This window comes from Carya illinoinensis, chromosome 13 (genome assembly GCF_018687715.1).
Source record: "Carya illinoinensis cultivar Pawnee chromosome 13, C.illinoinensisPawnee_v1, whole genome shotgun sequence".
Classification (NCBI taxonomy): domain Eukaryota; kingdom Viridiplantae; phylum Streptophyta; class Magnoliopsida; order Fagales; family Juglandaceae; genus Carya; species Carya illinoinensis.
The window spans coordinates 2,682,662-2,710,498 of record NC_056764.1 but is presented as its reverse complement, the minus strand read 5'-3'; the positions used below and the strand labels follow the sequence as shown (position 1 = coordinate 2,710,498).

General features: G+C 34.7%; 3 protein-coding genes and 1 pseudogene across 3 annotated transcripts; 3 read left to right on the top strand and 1 right to left on the bottom strand.

The window, feature by feature from the left end:
* Positions 1-17: 17 nt before the first annotated feature.
* On the top strand, positions 18-6,505 carry LOC122291898 (annotated as a pseudogene).
* An 8,802-nt stretch (positions 6,506-15,307) lies between these two features.
* On the top strand, positions 15,308-18,152 carry LOC122290842 (homeobox-leucine zipper protein HAT3). Its single transcript, XM_043098507.1, has 4 exons — positions 15,308-15,721; positions 16,363-16,670; positions 16,803-16,882; positions 17,473-18,152. The coding sequence occupies exons 1-4, from the start codon at positions 15,523-15,525 to the stop codon at positions 17,828-17,830; spliced, it is 945 nt and encodes a 314-aa protein (XP_042954441.1). The 5' UTR covers positions 15,308-15,522; the 3' UTR covers positions 17,831-18,152.
* A 1,758-nt stretch (positions 18,153-19,910) lies between these two features.
* On the bottom strand, positions 19,911-23,083 carry LOC122292947 (actin-related protein 2/3 complex subunit 5A-like). Its single transcript, XM_043101525.1, has 4 exons — positions 22,916-23,083; positions 22,737-22,809; positions 22,244-22,344; positions 19,911-20,273 (listed from the first exon to the last, which is right to left on the bottom strand). The coding sequence occupies exons 1-4, from the start codon at positions 23,011-23,013 to the stop codon at positions 20,138-20,140; spliced, it is 408 nt and encodes a 135-aa protein (XP_042957459.1). The 5' UTR covers positions 23,014-23,083; the 3' UTR covers positions 19,911-20,137.
* Positions 23,084-24,720: 1,637 nt separating this feature from the next.
* Positions 24,721-27,373, top strand: LOC122290793. The gene has a single exon (XM_043098452.1). The coding sequence runs from the start codon at positions 24,973-24,975 to the stop codon at positions 27,091-27,093; it is 2,121 nt and encodes a 706-aa protein (XP_042954386.1). The 5' UTR covers positions 24,721-24,972; the 3' UTR covers positions 27,094-27,373.
* The last annotated feature ends 464 nt before the right edge of the window (positions 27,374-27,837 follow it).

Sequence of the window (27,837 nt, the reverse complement as noted above, 5' to 3'; positions counted from 1 at the left end):
TTTTCGCGATTCGTTAATGTTCTCCTTCCCTGAGCACCTAACAATTGGCCCGACCAGGCCAATTCCCCGTGAACCCAATGATGCATCCGTCGGTACCGGTACCTGTACCTGTACCCGTACCGGTGAACTTGCCAATTCCCGAATCAGGAACTGGACAATCGTCTGTTGGGAAACGCCGCCGAGAAGACGATCTTTTCTCCTCGGCGTTGGCTGACGAAGCGGCGCGCGAAGTTGGCGCCCGACGTGCTGTTTAGAATCGTGGTTCCGTCGAGGCAGATCGGTAAGGAAGGCTTCCGAATCCAGAAGATTTGCGAAGATTCCAAGGCCACTATAAAAATCGCAGATGCCATCGCAGTAAGCTTTTCTTTTTCTTTTTTCTTTTTTCTTTTATTTTTTTATCTTTTCAGGTTCTGACTCCTGAGTGTATTCAGGTTAGGTTTCACGGAGAATTTAGAGAGAATAAATTAGGAAAAGGTTGGGAGCTTCAATAATTTTTTTTGCTATTTAATATAATTAATGCATTTTATCAAGATGGCAGACCGGCATAGGCAAAGGGAAACATTCAACTAGCTAGCACTAATACTTTGCAAATGATACGATACACTGTAGATTATTGAGACGCGGTTAATAATTTGCACGGGAAGCTCTTAACTTGTAAAGCTACAATTATTATTCTGTGTTTGGAAATGCCGGGAATATTTTTTGTGGTATTGCATTAGCAAAAGCGTTTGTGAGCATTTTTGTTTTATTTTTTTCAGCGGTAAGGTAATAGGGAAGGTACAATTAAGGCTGGTAGGGTTCGTGTCTTAATGCTTATAATAGTTACTTTCAACATCAAAGAATTTATGTTTTACAACTTTTGAGATGCAACAGACGAAGGGTTCAGTTATCAGTGCAAGTGCTAAAATTTTCCATTTCCTTTTCAGAGTAATTGCTCAAAATGATATTTTATCATGAGTATTTTTTATGACGGAAACCAAAGTTTGAAACAGTCAAATGAAATCATTAATCTAATTCTACTATATATGTTGTGTTTTGCAGCGACATGAAGAGCGTGTAATTATTATAAGTTCTAAAGACAGTGACGGCACAGCTTCTGATGCAGAGAATGCACTCCAGCAAATAGCCAGTTTAATACTACAGTTAATGTGTTTAATGCCTGACCCAACCTGACTAAGCTTCATGAAGTAGGTTCTTGAAATTTATTGTCAATATTTGTATCTGCCCTCAACTTTATCCGAGCTTGATGTGTGGGAGTGTGATGGCTTATGGCTCCTTGATTTATTAATTTATAGACGTATATTCTCATTTGTACTTGGGCTTTGCCTATTCTATGAATAAAACTTCTAATTACCTATAAAAAAAACTTATAGGCGTATATTCACCAGTAGATAATGTTCAATGTGTGGTCACTGGGAAGCAATTTAGTAAGCTTTTATTCTGAAGATTATCTTTAGCACCAAAAGTTATATTACATACAAAATCTGTACCCGTAGATAGTGTGATATTAATAAGGTGGCCAGCCACTTGGTCTCCAAAGGATATTATTCACTTTGGTGAATGTAATCACTCAAGAATCAAGTTTAGATTTGAAAGCATTGATGTGAATGCAACTCATCGATAATGGTTTTTGTAGTAGCATTATTGAACTGTCTTTCGGAAACCTAGTGGCAGAGGTCTGAAACATGAAGTTCTAGGACTTTCCCTTCCACAAGATATCCTCTTCAAGTAGGCAAACGTCAACCATTTCTAATTGTTCAAGATATCCTTTTCAAATGATATTTATCACATCCTGGAAGCCCCTGGATTTGTGTTACACATGGGATAATGAGTTGGAGTGTTTGGGCTCTGTCTTGTCTCAAGTAGAGAAGCATCTTGTTTGTCTGGAAAAGGCTGTCATTGTGTGTACTAGGCTACTAGCCATGTCCACAATTACTGATGGCACAATAAGAACTGGAAGACCTGTGGGCAGAAAATTAAAAACTTCCACCCCAAAAAGAAGTCGTGCAACATTTTTTTTGTGATGCTGTGGTGGCTCTAACAAAATAAAAAACTTTCCTTCCTGCAGGAAGATGATAGTATTACAGAGACAAAAGTTGCTGCAGGACATGTGGTTTCCAATACAATAAGGCTTTTGATTGCTGGGTCCCAAGCAGGTTCTTTGATTGGGATGTCTGGTCAAAACATTGAGAAATTCTTGTGGTGCCACAATTATGGTTCTTGCTCAGAATCAGTTGCCTTTGTGTGCGCCTGCTCATGAATCTGATCGAGTGGTACCTGTACAGTGTCAATGCTGAATGGAACTAAAATTAGTGCTCTCAGTGGTATAGTAGAGTATGTTTTATTATTTGGTTTTTTATAATTATTTTACCTCCATAACCTTGTCAAACATGAGGAATGAAAACCTTTTTGCTTACTTTCATTCTTCTAACTAGATGCATTTCCATTGCAATAAAAATCTGCAAAAGCATTCCAAGTAACTGTTAACAATTAGGTGAAAATAGCTTCTCCATCCATTGTGTAGTCATTTTTTGAAAGATGCTTGATGTGGTGTTGCATTTCATTAATATTTAAGGTGTTGAGCCATTAAAATACAAGACTTCCATTTTGTTGTGCTAATGAAGTTTAATACATTTAATCTTATTCGTGCTTATATATGCCTTTTTTGTTTCTTTCTGCTGCTAATAATGAATAATGATACGGTTTCTGTTAAACATAAATATCAGGTGATGGTCCTGCAGTACTGAAGGCTTTGGAAGAGATTGGTTCTCAACTAAGGTCTTACACGGAATCCTGATTGACAGTACTTTGTCTTTTAGACGTTTATTCAGAATGTTCTTTTTGAAATTAGTGTTTATATTCATGATCTAATTCATGTTATTTAGGGAAAACCCACCATGAGAAGTGATTTCTATTAGCCCATCATACAATTATACATCAATCAGACCACCCCAACAATATCCGGACCCAACTTCAGGTTATTGATGTTTTCCCATATCAAATGACTCCTTTAGTTTGACTGCCATCTTTTGCAGTTCTATCAAGTTTTAATATTTGTCATAGCCACATCATCTTTAGGACAACCAATCTTGCAGCTGATTATGTAACCTTTGAGATGGTGATATCTGAAACACTGGTTGGTGGGCTGATCAGCAGGTGCGGCTCGAACATATCAAGGATTAGAATTGAGTCTGGAGCAATGATCAAGGTAGGCAGATCTTAAAGTCTTGAGGTTGTGATCTCTAATCGTGAAGTTGCATATTGTGCCAAGTTAGGAATCTATGATAGGAGCAAGTTACTACTTGTACCCATTAGGGTGTAGTCTAGTGATCGAAGGACAGGTTTGGGATGTGCTGTAGAATCGGACATCCTGAATTCAGTTTTGCACTTGGAGTTCCTTTAGATAACCCAATATACAGTTCTGACGGTTGGGGTCATGTATCCACAGACACTCCTCGGGGATGTGTGTTCAAAAGGCCTTGCCATGTTGAGGTTCCGTGTCATTTAAAAAAGGAGAAAGTAACTGCTTGTTGTTGCTATTACAGACCCACAAATCATTACTTCACACGAGCTACTTGGTTGATAAGAAATATCTCTCTACTTGAATAGGACTCTTTGACACATAATGGTTTCAAATTTCAGGGTTTTTCTATTTAGTGTAGCTTTAATTATTGAAATAAAACTATAGAGGGCCTTGGATTTGTTTCAGTTTCTATGGATTTCTTTTTTGCAGGTTTATGGTGGGAAAGTTGAACAAAAACATAGACAAATTCAATTTGGCGGTAGTACTCAACAGGTATATTAATCTTTATTGGTTATATTGTGATCAAAGGAAAACGTCATTGTCAATGGAGTCCCATCACTAGGCACAGGTAGGTAGGGGCTTGGGCTTCCTAGTGTGCAGCCTGTTCCATTGGTTACCAGTAGCAACGGTTGGACCTAGCTTAGGCCAATGTGGGACTATTTCCCCTCCAATTTGAAGAATTTTCTAAACAAATTTTCTTTCTTTTTTACCAAGTTTTCATTAATATATTATATCGATTACATCATGATCACAAGTTTAACTGTCTCAAGCACCCACAACAACTAAAGTTTTTTACCATGCAGCAAGAAAGATATTTTACTTCCATAAGGACATCATCTGATGAAAGGATTCAATTTCTTCCTAGCCAAACAGTTTCTTTTGTTGAATGGGTTCCCCTTTAGAGTATGAATTGTGATGTCCTTTTCATATCATCGTATTTGAAGATAATAATTTTACTTTTACAGTTTGGAAAAAGATAAAACTCTTACAGAAAGATTAACCCTTTAATTAGCCCCCTCCCTCGCCAAAGAAAAAAAACCCAAAAAGAAGCAATAGAAGTGGAAACCGTGCAGAAGGATAATTCATTTATGCAAGGACTAAGAAAGAGGATGGTTGTGTTAGTGTGAAGGGAAGAAAAAGGGCTAGCATGAGCTTGTTGCACTGTTGGTTTAGTAATAGCTTTTGTTCTGCGGTTGACTAATAGCTTTATATAATATAATTTTTTGGATAATATCAAGAATGCTGTATGAAGTAGAAAACGGTGATTATATATATTATTGGCAATAGTTAAAATTTGATATCTTGGAAAAGGGTGGGATTCCTTTTATCTTATAGGAAAACAGAGGCTGATTATTTTTAATCTTCTCTGTAGAGAACATGAATATGTTATTATCATGATTCTCATTTTTTCCTTTTTGAAACTTTTTGGATGCATAAAAGGTGGCTTTGACTAAACAGAGGGTTGACGAGTACATATATTCTCAGTTGATACAACAAGCCAGTGCTCAACAGCAAGTGTAAATTACCGTGCCTTTTAAATTCTTTCTTGTTTTGGGTCCCATATGGGGTTTTTCAGGTGTGATAGCATATAACATAATTTAAGGAGTTTGGTGTGTGGGTAATGCGTAAAGAGTTGCTCACTTTTCGTTTGTTGATGTCGACTTCTATTGTAGTTTGATGCAATCACCAGATGATTGGTGAGGCTACTAAAACATGATAAAATGATGTGGACGATATCTTTCACCATGGATATTAAGATGCTTAGGGAATGAGACGAGATAAGGAATCTGTTAATAGTAGTAAAATGGTTTAAATTATGATGTTTTATAAGATTTTGAGAAATGAGGAAAAAATCTGAATAAAAATATTTTAAAGTTAAAATATTCTTAGAATATAATTTTTTTAATATTTATTTGTTTTGGATTTGAAAAAGTTGAATTGTTTTTTATATTTTGTTTAAAAGTTTGAAAAATTTGTAATGATTAGTTTGAAAGTGTTTGTATTTGAGTGATGTTTGGGAATGAAATGAGATGAGATGAGTTGAGATTAAAAACATTATCAAACATCCCTGTAACTATATATAACAAGGGGCTCGGTCTCTATTTGCTGATTGGGCATTTTGTTAGGTTCTGAATCTTGGTGTCTTACTTTACCCGGACGTGATGTACATCATGTAATTGAAGGTTGGTTGCTGTATATTAGGTTTGGTTGTGGACGTGAGGATTTCAGCTTGCTGATCCGGTCTTATCTGGCTCTAAGTCACGATCACGATCCTCTTTGGTTTTCATTGAAGTATTTTGGAGAGTAGATTTAAAAAAGAGATGTCAGTACAGCGAAGAAAAGATGCACGCGTGATAGAGCCATATGAAAGATCCGTAAATAAGAGCCTACGATGTTCAAGGAGAGTGGTCGTTGCTTGTGGATGTGCTTTTGTTACGATTATGACAAGTTCCCCACCACATCATAATAAAAGATGCACCGAAATCACATAATTTTATTTTGTGATTGATTTGCATGTTTTCTGTCCCATTTTTTTGGTCCCTTGAAAAGCTAACAGAGCTGTTTTCTCAGTTTGCAGTGACGAAGACGGAACAGCAAGATCTGTATCCCCATGTTCAGTAGCCATCTTAATTGAAGTTCCGGGTAGAATCCTGTCAGTGTTTCACTAATCCCCAAGTACTACTTCGTCAGTGTCAGTACGAAGGTAAGATGCTGCTGCGACGCTGTTTTACCAGACTTTGGACCGCAGGTGTTACATCTGATCTTGTTGTATTTAATGTTTGGCTGTGAACGATTGTTGGGTATCTACATCTGTTCATTCCAAAATTCAGGTGTCCGTGCTTGGGAATATTGTATTTGGTTCGAGTGACATTATATCAAGGATTTACTCATATAACCGCTACAACACAAAGAGATTATATAAAATAAATCTGTAAATTGATGTGATTTTATAAAATTTGTTAGATTTATTTTATAATAAAAATAAATTTACAATCTAACATATCACATCAATTTGTAGATTTATTTTTACATAATCGCTTTGTAGTTAAAGTATTTTTCATCCAAAAATGGGACAGGAGTCCAGTTTTACTGCATTCCTACGTGCTCAAAGGTGTGTCTAAAATGAAAATAGACTCACCCAGCCCCAATTGTAACGCTTCCCCATTATAAAATCTGAACTATTACCATCTTCATCATCGATCCACATGTTGTTCAAGCAGTATCTTCAGCATTATTTTACTGTGATTTCTCAAGTCCAATTTGTTTTCAAATAAATAGTTCATGAGTTGATAATTACACAAAGATGCTTTCGATTTGAACTAAAATATTTATTGTAGACAAGAATCAAATCCGCAAGGATGAAAAGAAGATAGTTCTATCACGTGACTTAAAAAAGCAAGCCGTGGATCATGCATATAATATGCACACTTTTAGCATGCGAAAAAGCAACGTGTATTAGATTCTTGAAATAACACCTGCACGTGCAATCACCAGCGTATCATTGTGGTATATACTATGTACTCCTCCACGTGCGTGTGCATGCCGGGGGAAGAGATCTCTCTCTAATCAAGAGATGAGATTATGGCCACGGTGGCCTTTGCATGGTGCAAATATTAAATAACGTCTATAACTCGTAAAATATATATATATATATATATATTCTCTAATCGGCCTCTGAGTCTGACTGAATGTTTCTAATTAAATAAAAAAAAATGGACCTTTTATGTTGCTAGCTAGTTTATAATTTCTAAACACTATAAATTATTAATATTGTGTCTATCTCTCTTCAAGCATATCATTGATCGAGGATAAAAATCAATCTAAGCATGCATACAACACGGATCCATGATTCAAGATATTCATGTGAGAAATTAAATTTGCAATTGTAAAGTGTCACAAGTACCGTATAATCTCTTTAAAAAAATTAGTTAATATGGAACTTACATGAGAAAAAAAAACTAATTTTTTAATAGTGAATCTTACTTTTTTTTAAACAATTATACGACATTTGTGCACTCCATAAATATATGTAGCATTACTCTATTCGTATAAAAAATTTAGACTTTTTGTTATATATGGAGAAGATGTTAGAAATATAATAGTAAACAGAAGTCAAAATTTGCAAATAGTGAGGCGACTATAAATCTATCTCTTAGATAAATATTACCTTCCACTCAGAAATTGAGTTCAACATAAGAGAATCTAACAATTATGTCCTTAGGATACAACATTGTTTATATAGTGTGTAGATTGCAAATTATGAATACTAATTTTAGAACAAACGGATGTAAATAACATCAACAGATGCAATGTTTCTTTTTAATAATTGTCAAAAACTCAAGAAATGCATCACTTCTTTTAATTAAAATAAATCATCGCAAGTGGGTCTAAAGCATCAATGCATCACGCGCCTGCATGTAGTGCTTCATACTATGTGACATTATCACTGCGTGTCTACCCTTATAATATATCGTGAAACTCGTTCATTTAAAAACCACTAAAACTTTGATTGTCTTTTCAATGTGAGACTAACAAAAAATTACATTAAAATGAGACTCTAAAATATAAGATTTATTTAAAATATTTGAAATAATGCAACGTATGTCAAAAGATGCATAAGATATGGTGCATATGTATGACAGGAATGTATGCAGTTCAGCCACCATATACATTATGAATGATGCATATGGAATACGAATCGAGAAACAACAAAAAATATCCAGAGAATCTCATTGAAACTAACATGTCTTTAAAGCAGTATCACCCGTTTTAATGACAACCATGCATGCAATATCATGTATTCGCACACAACAGAGACACCAAGATCCATATATATCCACTTCACTTTAATCGGCTGTCCTGGAGTACTCATGTGTTGTGGAAAAAGCAAAAAGCTTTGCATGAGATACTCGATCGGCCTGGGTGAAAGTTAGCTTTATATCTGGTGCCTGTGGTTCGACTCTTGAGATCATATCAATATCATGTATATGAAAGAAAACTCTGGATATCTAAATATATCTGAGGCGTACGTGATGTATGGGAAAAAGATGGATACTTTTTGCTAACTTTTCATGCTACCCTTGGCGTATGTTTTACACACTCGTGTTTTTTGTTTGCGGCTGGCATACTCTTTCCTATAATTCTTAAATAAAAATAATATATATAGTCATTTTTACATATTTTCTATACAATATACTAATATAATTGGTTACGTCACTTTTTTAATATAAAATGACTATTTTAACTAAGCATATTATGTAATAAAAAATAACTATATGTAGCAGAATTCATACCTAAATTAGTTTCTGAATTAGCATCTCATACTCTCTCTCTCTCTCATAAAATATATTTAAAAATCTTAATTTTTATCCATCCATTGGGTTATTTATACAATAATTACGCTAAAAGATTATAGGTGTTTTGATTTTTTTAATTTATAATGGGCATTGCTATAAGTGGTGTGCTAACGTACTAACTTATATGTTGCATAATTCTTATTTTTTCAATGTTACCTCCTAATGAGTAAATTTTTTAATTTTTAATTTTATTAAAAAAAAAGTTTTAATTTCCATCATCATTGTATTTTGATTCCTAAAATAATCAAATTATTCTCATTAAATATGAAGAATATATCAATTTGAATAGTATATATATAGATTTTTTGAAAATTTTATTTTTATATAATTATTAAAAACTGAATTTATAAACATTAAAAATACGATGGTGTATTAGTTTATAGTTTTTGAAAAAAAAAAAAAAGAATTTGCTTTGTTTGCCGATATCATTGTGTCAATGATGGTATTTTCCAATTTATTTGAAAGGCGTGACGCACGTGTGGTGCAAGCTCCAATGAATGCGCGTGAGAGTAGGAAGCTCAATCTTTGAAGGCTAGGCATGGAATCCCAGAAAGTAAGAGAGAGTATCCAATGATTGTAGAGAAGTGCGTGGTCGGTCGAGCAGAGACAATGTGACACGCACGAGTGCAATCATGGGACCACGTGCTTCCACGTGGCCGAGCATAACATGCTGGTGCACGTGAACTCATGCATGTTCCCCACGTGACTCCTACTCTCCCTGGTCCCCACAAAAGTGTTAAAAACCCCGATTAAACTCCTTTCAAACTACATCGAGACTGTCTTTTTCGGACCAAACAGTAGACGATAAATTGTAACGTCATTACGTCTAATTACTACTTAAACTCCAATTAAATTCCGTTTCGGTTTCAATAAAAAAAATTGTAATAATAAAAATCAATTCCAAACTTTTATATACTTCTTATATATTCAATGAGCAATCTTATACAGTAGCCCCACACTTAACACACCAGTGTAAAATAATAAAAGATAAAATAGTAAATTCATTTTTTTTAATGGTGTGAAAAAGTGTGAGGCTGCTGTGTAGATTTATTCATATTCAATTAATGTAATTTACTGCATTATTTGTTGATATAAAATTACTATTTTAATTAATCATATTTGTAGAGTGCATAAATAATATCCATATAACAGAGTTCTTAAAGAAGTTAAACAACCTAAAAATTTATCATTTTAAAAGTAAGAAATGATTATGTAGTAATTAGTATACACATAATTCTTAAATAATTAAAATTTTGTGACGGATAATTCGACGTGTAAACATATTATTTACTATAAAATTCATTATAATTAAATATATATATATATATTAATAATTTCTTATGATAACAGATAACTGATGGAACCCAAGCCATGTCAACGGCTTATTAAGTGTGTAAATAAATAGACACGCAAATAGATTTGTTCTATTAATGTTTTTTTTTTTTTAAGAAAACATGCAATTTTATGGAGAAATTACTTCATTTCTTGCAATAGAACTTATCACTCTTTCCATTTGGGATGAAAGATTGCGTCTCTATCTTGAATCTGTTTGTGTTTAGAAAATGATTTTCAAAGGGTGGGCAAAGAAGATTAAAAATATTGTTCGTTGTTAGGTTAGATTTTCAAAAATAATCTTTAGATACAAAGGATTGGATTGGGGGCTTCCATAAGAACTGAAGACTAGCTTATAAAAATTATTACAAGGGAGACATGTGGGTCTCATTATATAATGCACTAATTTGCATGGGGTATAGTAATAGTACAACAACGAGAGAGTTTAATTGGATGGGTTTGCTTCTCTATGCTTTGCTTGTATTCCTCTTTTGCCTATTTTATTATCCCTTTGCCTCAAATATTATTATCTCGATATAATTTAATTTAAAAGATAAATTTTAAAATAAAAGAGTTTAATTAGAGATACAGACGTAAACTCATAAAATGATGTAACCTCATGATCCATTAGATTTATTTATAATAAAAATAACTTTACAATTTAACATACTATATCAAATAACATCATTTTATAGATTTATTTTTGTAAAATCACTTTATGACTAAAGTATTGTCTTTAAAATTTGAATATTACAAATTAAATTATGCCATGTAAATAATATGTAGTGTAAAAATTTTTAAATATATAGTACTAATAAATACTATGAACCTACTATCAAATAGGGGTTTGAATATATTAATCAGTGTCATTAATTAGCAATAAGGTGTGGAGATTAAGGGCAGGTTTATAGAAGATTCATCTCAACTTAAAATCATTGTTTCAATTCAAAATTCTCATCTCATCATTATAACTTTTTCAAATTTTCACACAAAATATAATAAATAATTTAATTTTTTCAAATTTTAAAATAATAATAATACTCAAAAATAATATTTTAAACTTTTATCTCAATTCAAAATTTTTATCTCATTCACCAAATCTATCCTAAGAGTCAGCTAATATTATTTTAAAAAATAAAATTTGTTATTAAAAAAGTAATTTTTTATATAAATTATATATACATATATTTTAAAAGAGATTTCAAACGCTTACTATTCAAGATATCATTTATCAGAAATTGAATTATCAGAAATTGAAGGAATGAAATAAGAATGTATTAGATATAATATATAAGGATGTTCATTTTTACACGTAATTTTTATCGATCACTTAAATTTTAATTTTTTCACTATTTTTTAAAATTATTTATATATATTTTAAAAATAAAAAAATTACATATTTATTTAAAAATATTTGTTTTCCAATATGTTCCAATATATAATACGCGCGCGTTGGAAAAGAGGGAATGAATCAATGATTACGTGGTGGGACTTTTATTTTTGGTCCAAAAGTTCGGAGGGGTGGAGAGGCAACCACGTGAAAATCACGCTACCAGATTTTATTAAAGATCTGGTTTGGTGGGTGGGTGGGTGGAGATGAAACTCCTCTCTCTGTCTCTGTCACACTGCCGGCCTATTCGTTTCGTCTTGTCACAACTTTTTCTCAACCATAATAACTATAAGCATAATGCTTCTCCACGGGTAAAAGTTCGGCAGCCACCGATTTATAATTAATCAAGTAAAATACTACATTCCCCTCTGGATCTCGCTAGGAGTTATCGCTTTCAAATTTTATTTTATTTTTAATAATTAAGTAAATTTTTTTTAATATTATTATAATTTTTTTATATTTTTTTAAATATTTAAAAACATTAAAAAATATTATGAAAAAAAATACAAAAATTAAAAAAAAAAATTAACCTAACGGGAAACTCTCAGCGGTGGCCATAGCACTCTCCATTAATGAAATGTTTGTAAATAATCTTATGATTTAAAAAATATATATAACAAAATAAAAAGAAAAATAAATAAATAACCCCATCTATAACTATAACAGGATCATAACTATAATATTTATGCACTTTTTATTTTCTGGTTAGGCTTTTATTTTTTCTAACGATTAAAAATAAATAAATACTATACGATTATAACACGAATAATTATATTTAAACATATTTACGTCATGCATTGTTTATATGATATAATTTAATTTCAAATATAAATTTAAAAATTAAAAATTAAATTATGTCATATTGATTTTGTAAAGCATTCAGCTATACTCTTATATAATATATATTGGGGTAATTTTTTTTTTTTTTGGAGGACAATTGATTTGATAATGCATTATCATTTAGACTATAGTTGTGTGCTGAGGTAATTTTAAATTATCTGAATTGATATTTAAATAATAATATTTTATAAATCTTATTAAAATATATTTGAATGTATGAAATAAGTTAAAATGATTTAATTTTTTTAATGAAAAGTTACAAAATTGTAAATTTATCAATAATTAATTTGAAATTGATTGAGATAAATTTGATAGTAAACATAACCTAATATTTGAGTTTGAAATTGATTCAGATAAATTATCCGATTAACAAAGGATATCTATCTCTTGTCTTATTGTTTGTTGTGTCTCTAACTATTTATCATTCAAGTGTTTCCTGAAAGAGAGGCGCTTCGGGCCGGTGGCACCTATAACTTGTGTTTATCGAAAACCAATTGTGAGCTGACACGTAACGGGCACATAAAAAATTGGTACTGGCCACATAATAGGGGATCAACTCTTCATCATCGAATTGAAGCCCCCTTATCTTCTTCGCCGAACTCTGCTCTCTCTCTTGCTCGAATTCGCTTTGCATTTCTCTCATTCGTCGAACTATGCTCTCTCTCCTTCGTCGTCTCCTCCTCCCTCTCCTGCAAGCCGAAACCCAACCACACGCCGTCTCCCCCTCCTCTTTATCGATGATCCTAGAAACCGAAACCCTAGATCGACCGAGTCCTCCATAAAACCCGACCCCTCCATAAAACCCTGACCCTCACTCACTCAATAGATCGGGGCAAAACATATTGGGGTTGTTGAAACTCGAAATTGATTGGGGGCTGGAATACTCGAATGAGAGAGACCGAGTTGCACAGAAGAGATAGGGTACGGGTGAGAGAAGAGCTGAAACCAATTGGGGCAAAACAGAATGATCCCCTGCAGTGCAGCTTGATTCCTTCAAGTTCTATCGCCTACGTGTCAGCTCACCATTGGTTTCCGATAACTATACATTATAGGAGACACTGGTTTAAAGATTTTCTCTTCCTGAAACTTCCTTAAATCGACCACATGCCTATATATCTCGGCCATCCTATATATCTCGGCCATATGTTATTATTCTAGACGGTTATATATCGAAAAATCTCATTTTTGTTTATATTCTTCAATAAGTTCGATGGAATCACCACTTGTGAAATTACCATTTAAAAAAATAAAAATGGTTGTACACGTGAAATTATCATTTGTTTTAAAAATCTATGATGGAAAGAGATAGATTTTATTATTAATTTATATCTTAATACTATATTCTCCTCACGTCTGGATAACATTCGCATAAATGAATATGTCAAATATATAAAATATTTAATTAAATATAATAAAATATATAGTAAAGATTTAAATTTAAGACCTCTACTATAATATAATGTAAATTATCTATTTGTACCATAAACATAATTGCAACACATTCTACAACTTATAAAGGCAAGTAGAGAGAGACGTGGGTCTGATGAATTAATTGATCTTACCCATGTTAATTTTTTCAGTCCAAATAAGGACGAGATTGTTGTGGTTTGTGGTTCTAATAAATGGGGGTAGAGATTGTTGGAAAATGCAACCACTCGAAAAGTTCAAATAAGAAGCTCATTTATTATTTCTCTAGAGAATAGATAAAGGAGAGAGCGTAGGACTCTTTTTAAAAAAAAAAAAAATTCTGTATCAATTTTATTTTAAAATTTAAAATTCTTAACAACTGATACATTAGCACATATTATTATATAAATATAAATACTCTCAACAGCCCTATATTCTTTTTAAGAAAATTTTATATACTATAATATTTTTTGTCATTTTATTTAGTAAGATGTGACATATTTATTATTATTAAATAATTATTTATTATATATTTTATTATTCTTTAATAAAAATAAAAATATTATATCTTATTTAATAAAATAAAAATAAGAAAAAAATACAGTATATAAAATTACTCTTTTTTTATTTTAATGAGATTGAAAGAAAGTTATAATAATGACATTTAATTAAGAGTAATGCTATACATTACATAATCATCTTATTGACATCTTACTATATATAATGTGATGTATTTATTATTATTTAATAAAAAAAAATATAATAAATAATTATTTAATAATAATAAAAATGTTATATTTTATTTAATAAACTATCAAGAAGATGGTTGTATTATATATAAAATTTCATTTAATTAACCCACAAAAGTTGATATTTAATATTTGAGTAATTATTTCACATCTAGAAAAACAGAGCAAATTAAATGTGGAGGTGGGGGGTATCAATGGAGCATTGAAGTCTTCAAACGCACGCAGGTTGCATTTGCATGTTCCCTGTTTACAGGTAACCCCCCAACACATCAATACCTCCGATTGGCCCAAACTGCGTATACTTTTCTTCTAAACGTAATTTCCTCCCGCAATCTCCAAACACGCGCCGACGACGGTCTCTGGAGTCCACTTTTCAATGACAATACTCGGGTTGCTTCGTTGATTCGATGCTGGCGTGCTGGTCAAAGGGCCATGTCATCGGTCCCATCATACATGTACAGGGTCCCACATAAAAAATGATGGCACATGAATCTCCCCCCACCCCATCATCATAATAATGAGATCATGATATCATGCGCGTGATCTTACGCTACGCGCGTGAGGGGCAAAATCCTAATCCCCCATTTGGTCTTCGTGGTCAACGTTCAACGAGCGAGAAAGCCGCTTTCCAACAGATGGGTAATAAAGCTCAGACAAAGACATATTGGCACACACAAAAACACTCTCTCTCTCTCGTGTCTTCTATTTTTAACTAGGGTTAAATATAGAGTTAACCATGGTTAAAAAGGATCTGATTGGGATTGTGTCAAAGCCAGCAAGCTAAGGCTAATAGCAAAGCCAATTATATCATCATTGAGCCAATAGCCTATCTGACACAAGTCATCATTAAATCTATACCCTTTGAGTATGTGGGTGTCTGTGTCTCTCCATCTATCTATATATAGTCCCATCCATCCTTTCCTACTGCCACTGCAGAAAAAAAAAAAAAAAAAAAAAAAAAGAACTTTGGCTTGTGACACCACACCTGCCAAAATTTCGGTCATTTTCCTACCCTTATTTTCCGTTTTGCTTTCTCAGAATCCAAACGCTGAGAATCAGAACGTAGACTTCAGATATCTGATGGAGAAAAGAAAGAAGCTTGGTGGGTTTTGAGAGAGAGAGAGAGAGTCTGCAGGTTTCTGTATGGGAGAAAGAGAGAAAATGGGTAAGAAAGATGATGGTTTGGGGTTGGGATTGGGGTTGGGGTTGGGTTTGAGTTTGAGCTTGGGTTGTGGTACTGGGAATCAGGGTTTTGTGGAAAATAATCCCATACACAAGCCTTCACAGTTGGTGCAAAACCATACTCAGAAGGGTCCATGGAATGAGATGTTTCAGTTACCTGGTAAACTTTAAATATTTTACTCTTTTTTTTTCCGTCTCTGTTTGGTTCATATCTTATCTTTTAAGGCTAAGAATCTAAAGGATTTCAAGGTTGGTTTTGAAATATCGGACTTGCCTTTATCTTCTCTAATATTTTTCTATATTAGTATGCTGCGATTTTTTTCTCAATGAGTTCGCATTTTTCCTTTTCCTATTCCCTTTTGATCCTCTTTATCTTCATGTTCCGGGGTTTTGGCCGTCTTTATTTGGTAGATGAGATTGTTTATCCCGAAAAGGTTTAAGATTTCAGCCTCAGATCTGTTATCTTAGCCATTCTATTCATGTTCTACATATCCATTTCATCTTTAGCCTTTGTTTTTATATGGGGATGTGGAAAATCATGTTCTAGTACTTCTACATATTCATTACGGTTTTTGCATATGCAAGATAGAATCAAGACAGAAGTATTGGTTCAACAACCTTAAAGATTTGATTTATATCCAGACCTACAACTTTTAACTGAGCTTTACAAAATAGCCATTATAATGTCTTCAATTACAGAAATGCCATTTTCATGGCAATGTCTTCTCGTATAGAAAGTCGTTGACGTAAACTTTTATCGGGAAGATTTACTTCAAAACTCACATAGAAACTCGTTTACAGACAGAAACCCAGATACGAGGTCGTTCTTGGGAGGAGTGGACGTGAACCGGTTGCCATCGATGGTGGACTGTGAGGATGAAAATGGAGTTTCTTCGCCGAACAGCACAGTGTCGAGCATAAGCGGGAAGAGGAGCGAGAGATCGGAGCCAAACGGAGAAGAAAACGAGGCCGAGAGGGCTTCATGCTCTCGCGGGAGCGACGAGGAAGACGGCAGTGGCTGCGACACGTCCAGGAAGAAGTTGAGGCTATCAAAGGAGCAGTCGTTAGTGCTGGAGGAGACCTTCAAGGAGCACAATACTCTCAATCCAGTAAGTGATTTACCCTTTTTTTGTGGGTGGTTTATGAGTGATAGGAATCTAGGATGTCAATTTGGTTATTTTCTCGGCGAAATGAGGGTGAATTCTGAACGTTGTGGCTTTGTTGTGGGAACGTGGTTTCAGAAGCAAAAGCTGGCTTTGGCAAAGCATCTGAATCTGAGCCCGAGACAAGTGGAGGTGTGGTTTCAGAACAGGAGGGCAAGGTGAGATATTTCTATACTGAGTCAGGGGTATTCTTGGTATGTTAAATAAATGACAAAGCAATGGGAATGGTCTTTTCGCTTGGATGCCTTTTTGTAACATACGTACCGAGTACTCTCTCCTGCTTTATTAATTTTCATGCGAGACTTGTCATCAGCATTCAATGAGATACGTCAAGATCTTTGCTGTTTTCAATACTAGTAGTCTCGCCATTCTCCAAATGTTGGCAGTAGCAATAAATGCAACTCCCACAGCAATATTTATGGTGGATTTGGATATGTATTTTTACGTGCGTTAGGTCTCTGTGTATCCTACCGGGTAATAGGTAGGTCGAAACCCAGAAGAACCAGGGAGGAGGATCTAACCATTTCAGAATTCATTTATGTGATAAGATATTAGATAATTTAATCCTTTCATGTTATATAGTAATAAGGGAAATCAATCAAAATAATTCACGTTTTGCATTAAATAGATACCATTCATTTAATTCGAAATAGAGAGGATAACTAGTTTTTGTTTGCTAGAACTCCTGCAGTAATTGCAGAATTCGGTGAACTGATCATTAATCCTCCTTTTTGTGGAACTGATGCAGGACTAAGTTGAAGCAGACTGAGGTAGATTGCGAATACATGAAGAGGTGTTGTGAGAATTTGACGGAGGAGAACAGGAGGCTGCAGAAGGAGGTTCAGGAGCTTAGAGCGCTGAAACTCTCTCCACAGCTTTACATGCACATGAACCCTCCCACAACACTCACCATGTGCCCTTCATGTGAGCGTGTGGCTGTGTCCTCCTCCTCCTCCACTCCCCCTTCCTCCTCCACCGTCGCTGCCCCAGCTGGCCAGAACCGCCACCGAGTTGCTCCCCATGTCCAACGGCCCGTACCCATTTACCCGTGGGCACCATTGCCCATCCATAATCGGCCGTCCGATGTGCCTGCATCACGATCATGATTGCGGTAAGGCCAAGTAGTCGATTCAAGGGCATTGTGATCGTTTGGAGGAAGTGGGGAGAATCATGAGGACAGAATTTTATTAAGTCAAGTCTGGGCATATCTGTTTTTCTTATGTCAAGTCTAGATAGAGAAAAAGGTTGCAAAAGGGGGACAAAGATAAAGAACTTTTGTGATCATTCATGAACGTCAACTAGGATGAGTTCTCTTTTACTTTTACTTTTTTCTGTTTTTTTTAGCGTAAAGTAGGATGACTTGAATGGTACAATGAGATAGACTCTTGGGGACAATTAAAAAGGAAGCTTTATAATTTATTGTTCTGAGATGATTGTGTTGATTTTATATATTTTTTTTTGATGGGGTGTTGATTTTATATTGAAGAATGCATGTCATCTTTGTGTGTAAAATGGTTGGCAATTAGAACCGATAAGATGCAGCTGTTTCTTATTCAACAGCAACAAACTATAGAATATGGAGGGAGGATTGTCCACTTTATGCTAACTCCTTGAGCAGGAGTTAGTGACAGACAGAATCAAACTACCCTGATGTCCACCATTCAGTGGCTATTTATCATATTTACTACCATTAAAACCCAATTTCTTTAAAGGGGATCAAAGTTGTTGGGTCCTTTTAATAATAGGCAACATCTTAAAATGGCAGCTTCCTCATTAATTCTCATGTCTGCATATAATTACCAACTTCTCACGTGTATAATAATGCAATGAAAATACTAGCAGCTGTATTATCATCCTATATCATCATCATACTTTGCCAGTGTGACAACGTTGGGTACTCATTAACATCACAGAAAAGGAGAAAAATTCAAAAACATCCCAACATTCATGAGCATCAACAGAGTGGCATAAGAATGAGATAATGCAGTTTCTACTTTCCTTATAGTATTTACAAATGTTACAACTTCATCTTCAATACTCATCTACTCAAGGCAACAACCAACGTTATTATTAATCTCAAACGACAACCATCCACGTCATGAATTGATTAGTACTCGACATTCTTGTTCGTACAATAATTTGGATGCGGGTGGTGGGGAAGATCCAACCTGAATCAATGCCCGTAATTATTCACTGGCCTACCCGTGGGTAAAACAATTTTACTTTCCCCAGGTACGTACGTCCCTGGGAAGAACTAATTGTACCAACAACTAGCAGCATATGAAATCTTGAAACTTTTTGCTATGGAGAATGTTAAATGTACTTTAAAAATTTACAAAAAAAACTTACTTTTCCACGTATCAGATGTTGATACGTGGAAAAGAAATGCATTCAACTTCTGAACATAGTTTTGATGATTACATATTGCCATCACTGTGTTCTACCAACTTCTGCATTTGGTAGTTATAGAATTACTAGTTTTTTCTTTTTATAGGTAGTTATTGAATTACTTTTTTTTACTACTATTGATGATTTCTTGGTGCGAAAGTAACCTACATTTATCTTTGAATGGGTGATAAATATTTTTCTTCTGAAATTTGCTATTTATAGTTACTTTCTTAGTGCAAAATTGAATTCAAGTGTCACACTAATATTTTCCACAGAAAGATTAATTTACAAACCAATAGAAGTTTTATACCTAAAAGGTAAAAAAAATTCAAAATTGCTGCATTCTATGGGAAATTTGGATTTCTTCGTGAAATGATTCTTTGATATATTATCAAGTGAGAAACAAAAATTTTACGGTTCTCAAGAATTAATAATTACCATTCTAAATTCAGGCATAACAAACTCAGCCTTATGTCAATCATTATGCATATAGGGGAAACCGAGGCAGCCATAAAAAATGAGATACATCAAAGAAACCAAGACATAAGAGAGGAGGGGGAGGAAAAACCCGGAAAGGTAACTCAGTTGATTAGGTTTTAGATTTAATCCCCAATCGTCACTAGTTCAAATTCCTTTAGGGTCATTGGAGATTTCCGTTTACCTGGCCATTAACTTCAAAATCTCGTGAGATTAATTGAGGTGTACACAAGTTGGCTCGGATATCCACAGATAATTATTTAAAAAAAGAAAGAAAAGAAAAGAAAGGAGGGGGAGAAAATGATAGGAGGACTCCAAAAATACAAGGAACATAAATAAAAACCTTTTCAAAACAGGATATTTTACAACAAAGATGTAATTTATTCTACACTAAAGTTTTCTGCAAGTTCTTACAGCTAAGACATTTTTTTTTTGATAAGTACTTCTTACAGCTAAGACATATGGCATTGTGAGCTGCAGGTTGCCATACACATACAAGACGATAACAATAAATGACGACATCTATTTTTATGGAAGGTGTGGGGAAATTAAACAGCATTCACAGTGTCGGCAAGGGAACGTAGTATGCATCCCAAACCAGCTTTCTCTGTCAGTTTTTCATGGATGCGAAGGCACTGATCGCATGTGGGACGATCTCCAGTAGACAACCCTCTGTACAAGTACCTGAGAATGATACCAACAATACCAAATTGTTAAATTTTTAAAACATATCATATCATCTTTGCCTCATGTGAGTGGTTTGGAGAAAAGAATAATCGAACTTTCGAGGGTGTAGTGAAGTCTTTGAATTGAGATAAAATCTTTCTTTCTTTTATCGGTTATAACTCTTCACGAATGGAGTACTGTTATTGGCAGTGTTTCTTCTACTTGCTTTGTTGGTTTTTGGACCCCTTACTCATTGGAAGATTCTCCTGCACACTCAATGTACTCAGTTTTTTTTTTTTTTAATAACAATTTTTTATACATATAAAATCAACCAAAAAGAAAAAAAGGAAAGAAGCTAATTCTATATAGGCATGAGGAGTTGAGATGCTTCACCAAAAGGACAACTTCGGTAAAATAGTCTGAAGACAGTCTATAATATGTCTAACGAAGTGCAACACGAGAGAAGTGGCCAAAGAACATATCAGCGGAGAGTTGGATTCAAAGAAAAGGATGGATATATAAGGGAAAAAAGTATCATGCAAATCAAATGACACAAAAACGATCTGAACATACAGATTAAACTTCCAAAAGACCATATAACATAGAGTTAAGGAAAAGCAAGTAATGGGGCGATGAGGGGCAGGAACCACGCTGCCTAATGCAGCTACGGAAGATCGATTTATTGTTACTTCACAACTTAAAGATGCCACAAGTTGAAGGTCAAAACATTCGAAACTAGGCTGAAAAATAACTTTTAACATGGATCTTTAGCTTCATGTTATAGTTAGTTTAAATCAGATATGGGCTAATAATTTTTTGCATTTACCGTGAATTAAGAATAATTTGGCAGCTGAGTTGAGTTCAAAATTTTCAATGCATTAGTGTCTTGGGTTATTTTCTTTAAATACAAGTTAAAATTTTATTGGATTGTGTCAAGTTTTTAGTTAACTAGTCAAATTAGGAGTGCTGACATCAAGTAGATTGAGTCACAAAGTCCTATTAATATGCTTCCATAGCCATAAATAATCATGAGACTTTTTTTTTATAAGTAAAAGTACTTCTGAGACTAATTAATGGAAGTTCCCCCTTTCTCCCTTTTCTTCTTCTTCATTGCAATGTTACCATTCGCACAGCCCTTTGAAAATTGTAGCAAAATTCCTCTTTTATTCTCTATTTACAACCTCAAATTAGATGCTTTCCCTAACGCTATCACAAACCCACAACTCCCTATATTTCCCCGACTGTTAGTCATCAAACAGCCTAGAACCATTTAGCTCCAACTCATAAGAAAGAAAAATCTTAGCTCCTATACATTCAGACTTTGTTGTATCCCAATTCTAGATTCCAGCAACTTCTTAAGCATCAAGATACAATCCTTTCAAAGTCTAATTCAGTCCACAAATACCAATTCCTTTTTCTCTCCATAACAAACACCATGATCAAAACTTTCTACCCTAAAGCCCACCACAAGTACATGCAGATAGATTTATCATCCAACATGATACCTAGGTTTTCATAATTCACTACTTCAATTGGAAGAGAATCTCACATTTGTCAATCTAAATTATATAAGTATTTACTATTTAGGCCTAGGCCTTTTATAACTACAGACTGCCTTCAAAAGAGATCCAAATAATATACTCAGGTCGCAAGAAGAAGAATAAGAGTAAGTGGAGCCCTTCCCCGAAGTGGGTCTTGAACCAACAAATTGCGAAAGCAAAATGTATATCGCAAAACAGAGAACAAAAACTGCTAATTAAAGCACTCACCTGTTTAATACTAACCAATGTAAATTGTTAAATGTACCCATATGGCATCTCAAGTGCTATGCGGGAAGGAGAAAGAAAAAATAAAGGCTAACATAATTAAACACTCCTCATCTAGCATAATCAGCACTATCAAAAATATATATTTTGAACTTTACAATGTATATTAAAAAGAATATGAAAAATCGTGAATGTAAAGTAAATCACCGTTTGAGGACTCACTTCATGAGGATATCATAGTACTCGGGATCCAAAGAAGAAAGCAACCCGTCCACATCCTTTATAGCCATTATAGCTCGATGGACCACTATCCAATTTGCCGACTGCATAACCCCTAGATCACATCAAATTCTCTTCATTTTCTTTAGAAACTAAATCAACAAAAACATGAACACAACAATAAGAACACGTTTGATTGTCGATAAAATGTGGGCAAAGAAAGCAAATTGAACTTCGAAACTTATGCTTTCCACACTCCACCGGAGAATCTGCCGAACAAACGAAGATGTCTGTTTGTTACCGTAAAAAATACAGCGAAAACGAAGAATTTACGATTCTGAAACTTGTACAGACTGAGTTCAACCTTACAACATTAATAGGCGTGATAACAGAAAAGAAAAACACGATTCTTTCCAATTTTCTTTCCACAATTTCCACGGGAACCAACACGAGGAAACAAAAAAATAATTACAGAGAGAGCGAGAGAATGAAAAACCTTGCAACGTTCGTCTCGGGTCATTGGAGGCGAGCCTTCGAGAGCAGTTTTCAAAGCTTCAACTGGTTTAGATCTGTACGGACAAGGAATCAAAACTTTTTAGGACTTTTCACTGTAGAATCAATGAAATTAGAGGGCTTCTCCGAAAATTAAACAAAGTCCAGTGACAGATTTATTACTGCTTTAGTAGGCTCTCTATCTTTCGAGATTTGTGCTCGATTCTTGTGATTATGGCCTCTGCATTGTCTGTCTCCACAAATCCCCCTGTTGCTGCCATTCTATCGCTCAGTGGGATTTTCTCCCCAGGCAACGCAGTGGAGAAAATATTTTCCCGAGAAAGTGATCAGTCGGTATTAATGTTCACCTGGTCACTGAACTGCGTCGTTTTACGTGAAAAGTCCTAGCTTTTGCCGGGATGGGCTTTTACAATTTTCAAGCCCAATCGGTTCTGGTTCGGAGCATTCATAATTTCAAGTTTAATTCTTTATTTTTTTTACTATTAATCCATCTCTTTTAATTTTATTTATTCTCGTTCCAACGATCATAGATTATATTCTTTATCCATTAATATTTTTTAACCCATACTCACTTTCATTTGAATTTTATCCTTTTCAATTATAATATTTGATGTGACATATTTAAATAATTTATTTAGCGAACAACTTATATCAAAATCACTTAAAAAACCATAATCAAATGGTACCATTTGAAATAACAAAATTAAATATAAAAATAAGAGAAATACTATTTTCATAGAAAATTTCTATCGAATTGTGTTTTTTTTTTTACTTAACCGTTAAAAAATGTTTTATAATAATTTTATAAATTTTTTAAAAATCTTTAAAATGATTAAAAAATATGTAAAAATAATAACAAAAAATAAAAAAAATATTTACATTATTCAGTACCTATTTGGTATCGAATTTTCGGTAGGAGTAACAGCACTCATTAAATAATATTTATCTAATTTTAACTATCAAATTTTTAAAAGGGCTATATATTTTTTCACTTGCCATATATACTATCTCATGCATTTAAAAGAGAATTACAATGAATCTATTATCTATCCACAACAATCATATCATAGATCAATCAAGAGATGACTCTTCTCATTAAGATTTGATGGATCCCATTCAAAAAAATTATTTATCAGTAACCGAATCGAATAAAATGGAGGCACAAGCCATCTTTCTCCTCCCTTTGCAGCTTTTCAATTGCTTTGGTAAAATGGGTATGTCCGGAAGATGAGAAAGCCTAATACTCATACAATTACCTCGCGAGAGTTGCATGATTTATGGCTTTTCTCACAATAGTGGTCATGGCTTGCTTCCAATGCGACGCAAATTGCGCTGGGTTTGATGCTCATGGGATGCCAATGATGCCTCTTTCCTTGTGCATGTGACTAACAAACAATTTTTGTACCCCTTCTCTCTCTTCAAATAGGTTAGAAACAGCTTTTAGATACATGGGTGTTGGGTGTTTGCCACTTGAATACTCTTTCTCCCACTTTTGCATAGAATATTATTTGTGGATGATTGCTCATTTCATTGGCTTATCAAGAGAATTAATCTGCCTATTGACACCATTACACTCCTCCAAGATGCCATGTTGCTTAACAGCTAAAAAGCTTATGATTTCCTATGTAAAATGGCCTTTAAAATAAATATATTATAATCAATCTGTTCTTTTTGTTATAAAATCTTAGTTCTTGTGTACAAGCCACATCAAAGAGAAAGTATAAAAGCACTACAATGATTATCTCATGCCAAAAAAATGGATTCTATTTTTCTAATTTTCTTTTTCGTGAGATTTTTTTAAAATTTATTTTTATCTATTTTTAGTAAGTGAAAAAACCAATCTAAAATGAAAATTCCTTTCAAATTTGTAAGATACACTTATTGCGTCGACAATGACTGCTATTGTGACTAAACCTTGATGTTTTAACTACACTTGGCAACGAATATACCTATGTCGTTGCTGTGGAAGCAAAATCCTGCGTCCGTAATTCGCTCTGATAAAATGACGACGGCCCTTGCTAAGAGAGGGGACAGTGTCAATTCCGTCCATTGCGACTGAACGGTCATAATAATCACTTTTTGAATTCTACCCATCCTCGCACCTTTTTCCTCTATTGTGCCTCTCTCCGTATACTTTTTCCTTGGCCCCAAAGTCTTCCTTTCTTCATCATCCCCATTTCACCAAACCCGAAGCTCACAGGAACCACACCTGTTCACCAATGGCGGATTGGAGCCCTTACACTAAGAACCACTTCCCATTTTCTGAGCCGAACGCACCAATCCAACCATCCCGCAGAACCCAAGGTAAATCCTTCACAAACTTCCTCTGCAAATCTCTCTTCTTGGCGCTCTTCCTCATTCTTCTCCCACTTTTCCCTTCACGAGCTCCTGCATTTATCAACCAAACATTTCTTACCAAGTTCTGGGAGCTTCTTTACCTCCTCTTCATCGGCATTGCTGTATCATATGGCTTGTTTGGTCGAAGAAATGTCGAACTGAGCATCGATGAAACTCAATCAAATTTCAATATTTCCCAGTCTTCTGTGTCTAGGATGTTTCATGTTTCTTCTATTTTCGAAGATGGTTTTGAAAATCCAAGTGGGCCTGATGAAAGCAGTCTCATTAATAGCTGGAATTCTCAGTACATTGGGAGTGAGCATATTAATAGTTGCAATCGTAGCAGTGGTGTTGGGGAAAAGTGTAAAAGCCGATATGGGCACGATCAGAACAATGTGGTTCAAGCTTGGAATTCTCAGTACTTTCAAGGTGAACCTATGGTGGTAGTCGCTCAACCGAATTATAGTGTAGAGGAATGGGGCAAAACCGCATCCCTGATTGATCATAAGCCGTTGGGATTGCCCGTTAGGAGCTTAAAATCGAAGGTGAGAAAGCTAGACTGTCCCGAGTTTATAAGTGGAAGTGAATCTGGGTCCGGTTCAGATGGTTCATCTAGGTCTGATAGAAGCAGAAGTGGGGATTTAGATCCTATGAATTTGGAGCAGAGGTTTAATGAAGCTGCTGCTGCGGCTTCACCAATTCCATGGCGTTCGAGATCTGTAAGGACGGAAACGAGAAATGAAGCAGGGGATGTGAACCTCCCTACGCATTTCAGGCCTCTCTCGGTTGATGAAACTCAATTTGAGTCGCTCAAATCACGGTCTTTCAGGTCCACAGGATCTTTCTCATCCCAAAGTAGTTCAATCTCTTCCTCAAGCTCTATTTCCTCAGAGTTACCAAACTCGATGACGGAAGATTTGGGAAAAAATAAGAGCTTTCTTGGGGCTTTTCGTGAGGCTTCACCATCACCACCAATACCAAGAAATGGAAAGGCTTCGTCGAATGCACTTCGTTCTCGGCATTGCAGTAGTGGTTCTGTATCTGGATCCATCGGTCGTGAGGCTTCACCATCACCACCAATACCGAGAAATGGAAAGGCTTTGTCGAATTCACTTCATTCTCGGCATTGTAGTAGTGGTTCTGTATCTGGATCCATCGGTCGTGAGGCTTCACCATCACCACCAATACCAAGAAATGGAAAGGCTTTGTCGAATTCACTTCATTCTTGGCATTGTAGTAGTGGTTCTGTATCTGGATCCATCGGTCGTGAGGCTTCACCATCACCCCCAATACCAAGAAATGGAAAGGCTTTGTCGAATGCACTTCATTCTCGGCATTGTAGTAGTGGTTCTGTATCTGGAAGGGATACTTTTAGAAACTCAGAAGATGAGTTAAAGGAAAAGGGTAGGAGTAGAAGAGAGGATCCATCGGATAGTGAGGACTGCAGGACGGATTGGTTGAAATCGAAAATGAATCCCGCAAGCCCCACAAAGGCTCTTTTAAGGGGAAAATCAGTGAGAACAATTAGAGCTAGTGGACTGACTGCAGGTGGAATAAAAAAGGAAGAGAGACGTCAAAACCAAAATAATGACAAGGCTGAAAAGAGGCATCAAAATTTGGATGAGGCATGTATGAGAAAAGATAAAACCAAAGTTGGACTTGACGATTGGATGATTGGCTCCAGTGAGCAACATATTGATAACTTGTGCCCTATGCCAAAGGCAACATTCTCAGAGTTCCACAAGAAAGAAAAGGAAGAATTCTGTGAGAATTTAGCTGCAGGTTCTGAAAATGACTTGCAGTGTGAGCGTGAAAACTTTGAAGTAAGCTCAGATGAATATGATGTGTCTGGTTCTGTCAACGATTCTGTACCATCCTCTGATGAGGTTGATAAGAAGGCTGATGAGTTTATCGCTAAGTTTAGAGAGCAGATCATGCTTCAAAAAATGGCATCAATTGAAAGATCAAGAGGGCTACAGATGGGCAGAAACCGTTTTAGGTGATACAAAAGCATATGCTGCAATATAAATTTATAAAAAATGAGGGATATGAAGTTCATGATTCTTCTTATAATCTTCTTTATCTTGGTCTCTCATCAATCTATGCTTTTTACTTCTATTGCACTTGGTTATTCACATATTTACAATTTATTTGTGATAGAGCTTCCATAACTTTATATCTAGAAACTCTATGGGTGAAGAGTTACAGTATGTGTATTTGTATGCCTTCTAATCATGCTGTGTGAGTATAGTAAATCGGAAAACGTCATTAGTTCTGCATTCAGTACCAGCATTTTGTTGTTCACTTCGCCGTCATTTCCATTGAATGTTTTTTTCTACCTATGTAGTCACTATTCATCCAATGCCTTCTAGTGATGCTGTATGAATATAAATAGGTACGTATTGCTTTGAGTACCAGAATTTTGTTGTTCATTTTTGCTATAACTTCCATTGCATGTTTTTTGTACCTATGCATGGATGAATACATAGGTGTAAATACAAATATATCATTGATCAGTGGCTAAAACATGATATATTTTGCGATAATCATGTTCATGAAATATGGGGTGCCTACATAAACTTGGAAAGCAATACATGTAGCATAATCTCTTTGTACTGTACCATCTTTAAAATGAATTTTTGTACTTAATCCTTTCATAACATGCAATAAAAGCATGATGTTATTCTGTTGATTATCTGCTTTCCTCTTTGGTGACTATTTTTGCTTCACCAATAGTAAATATTGTA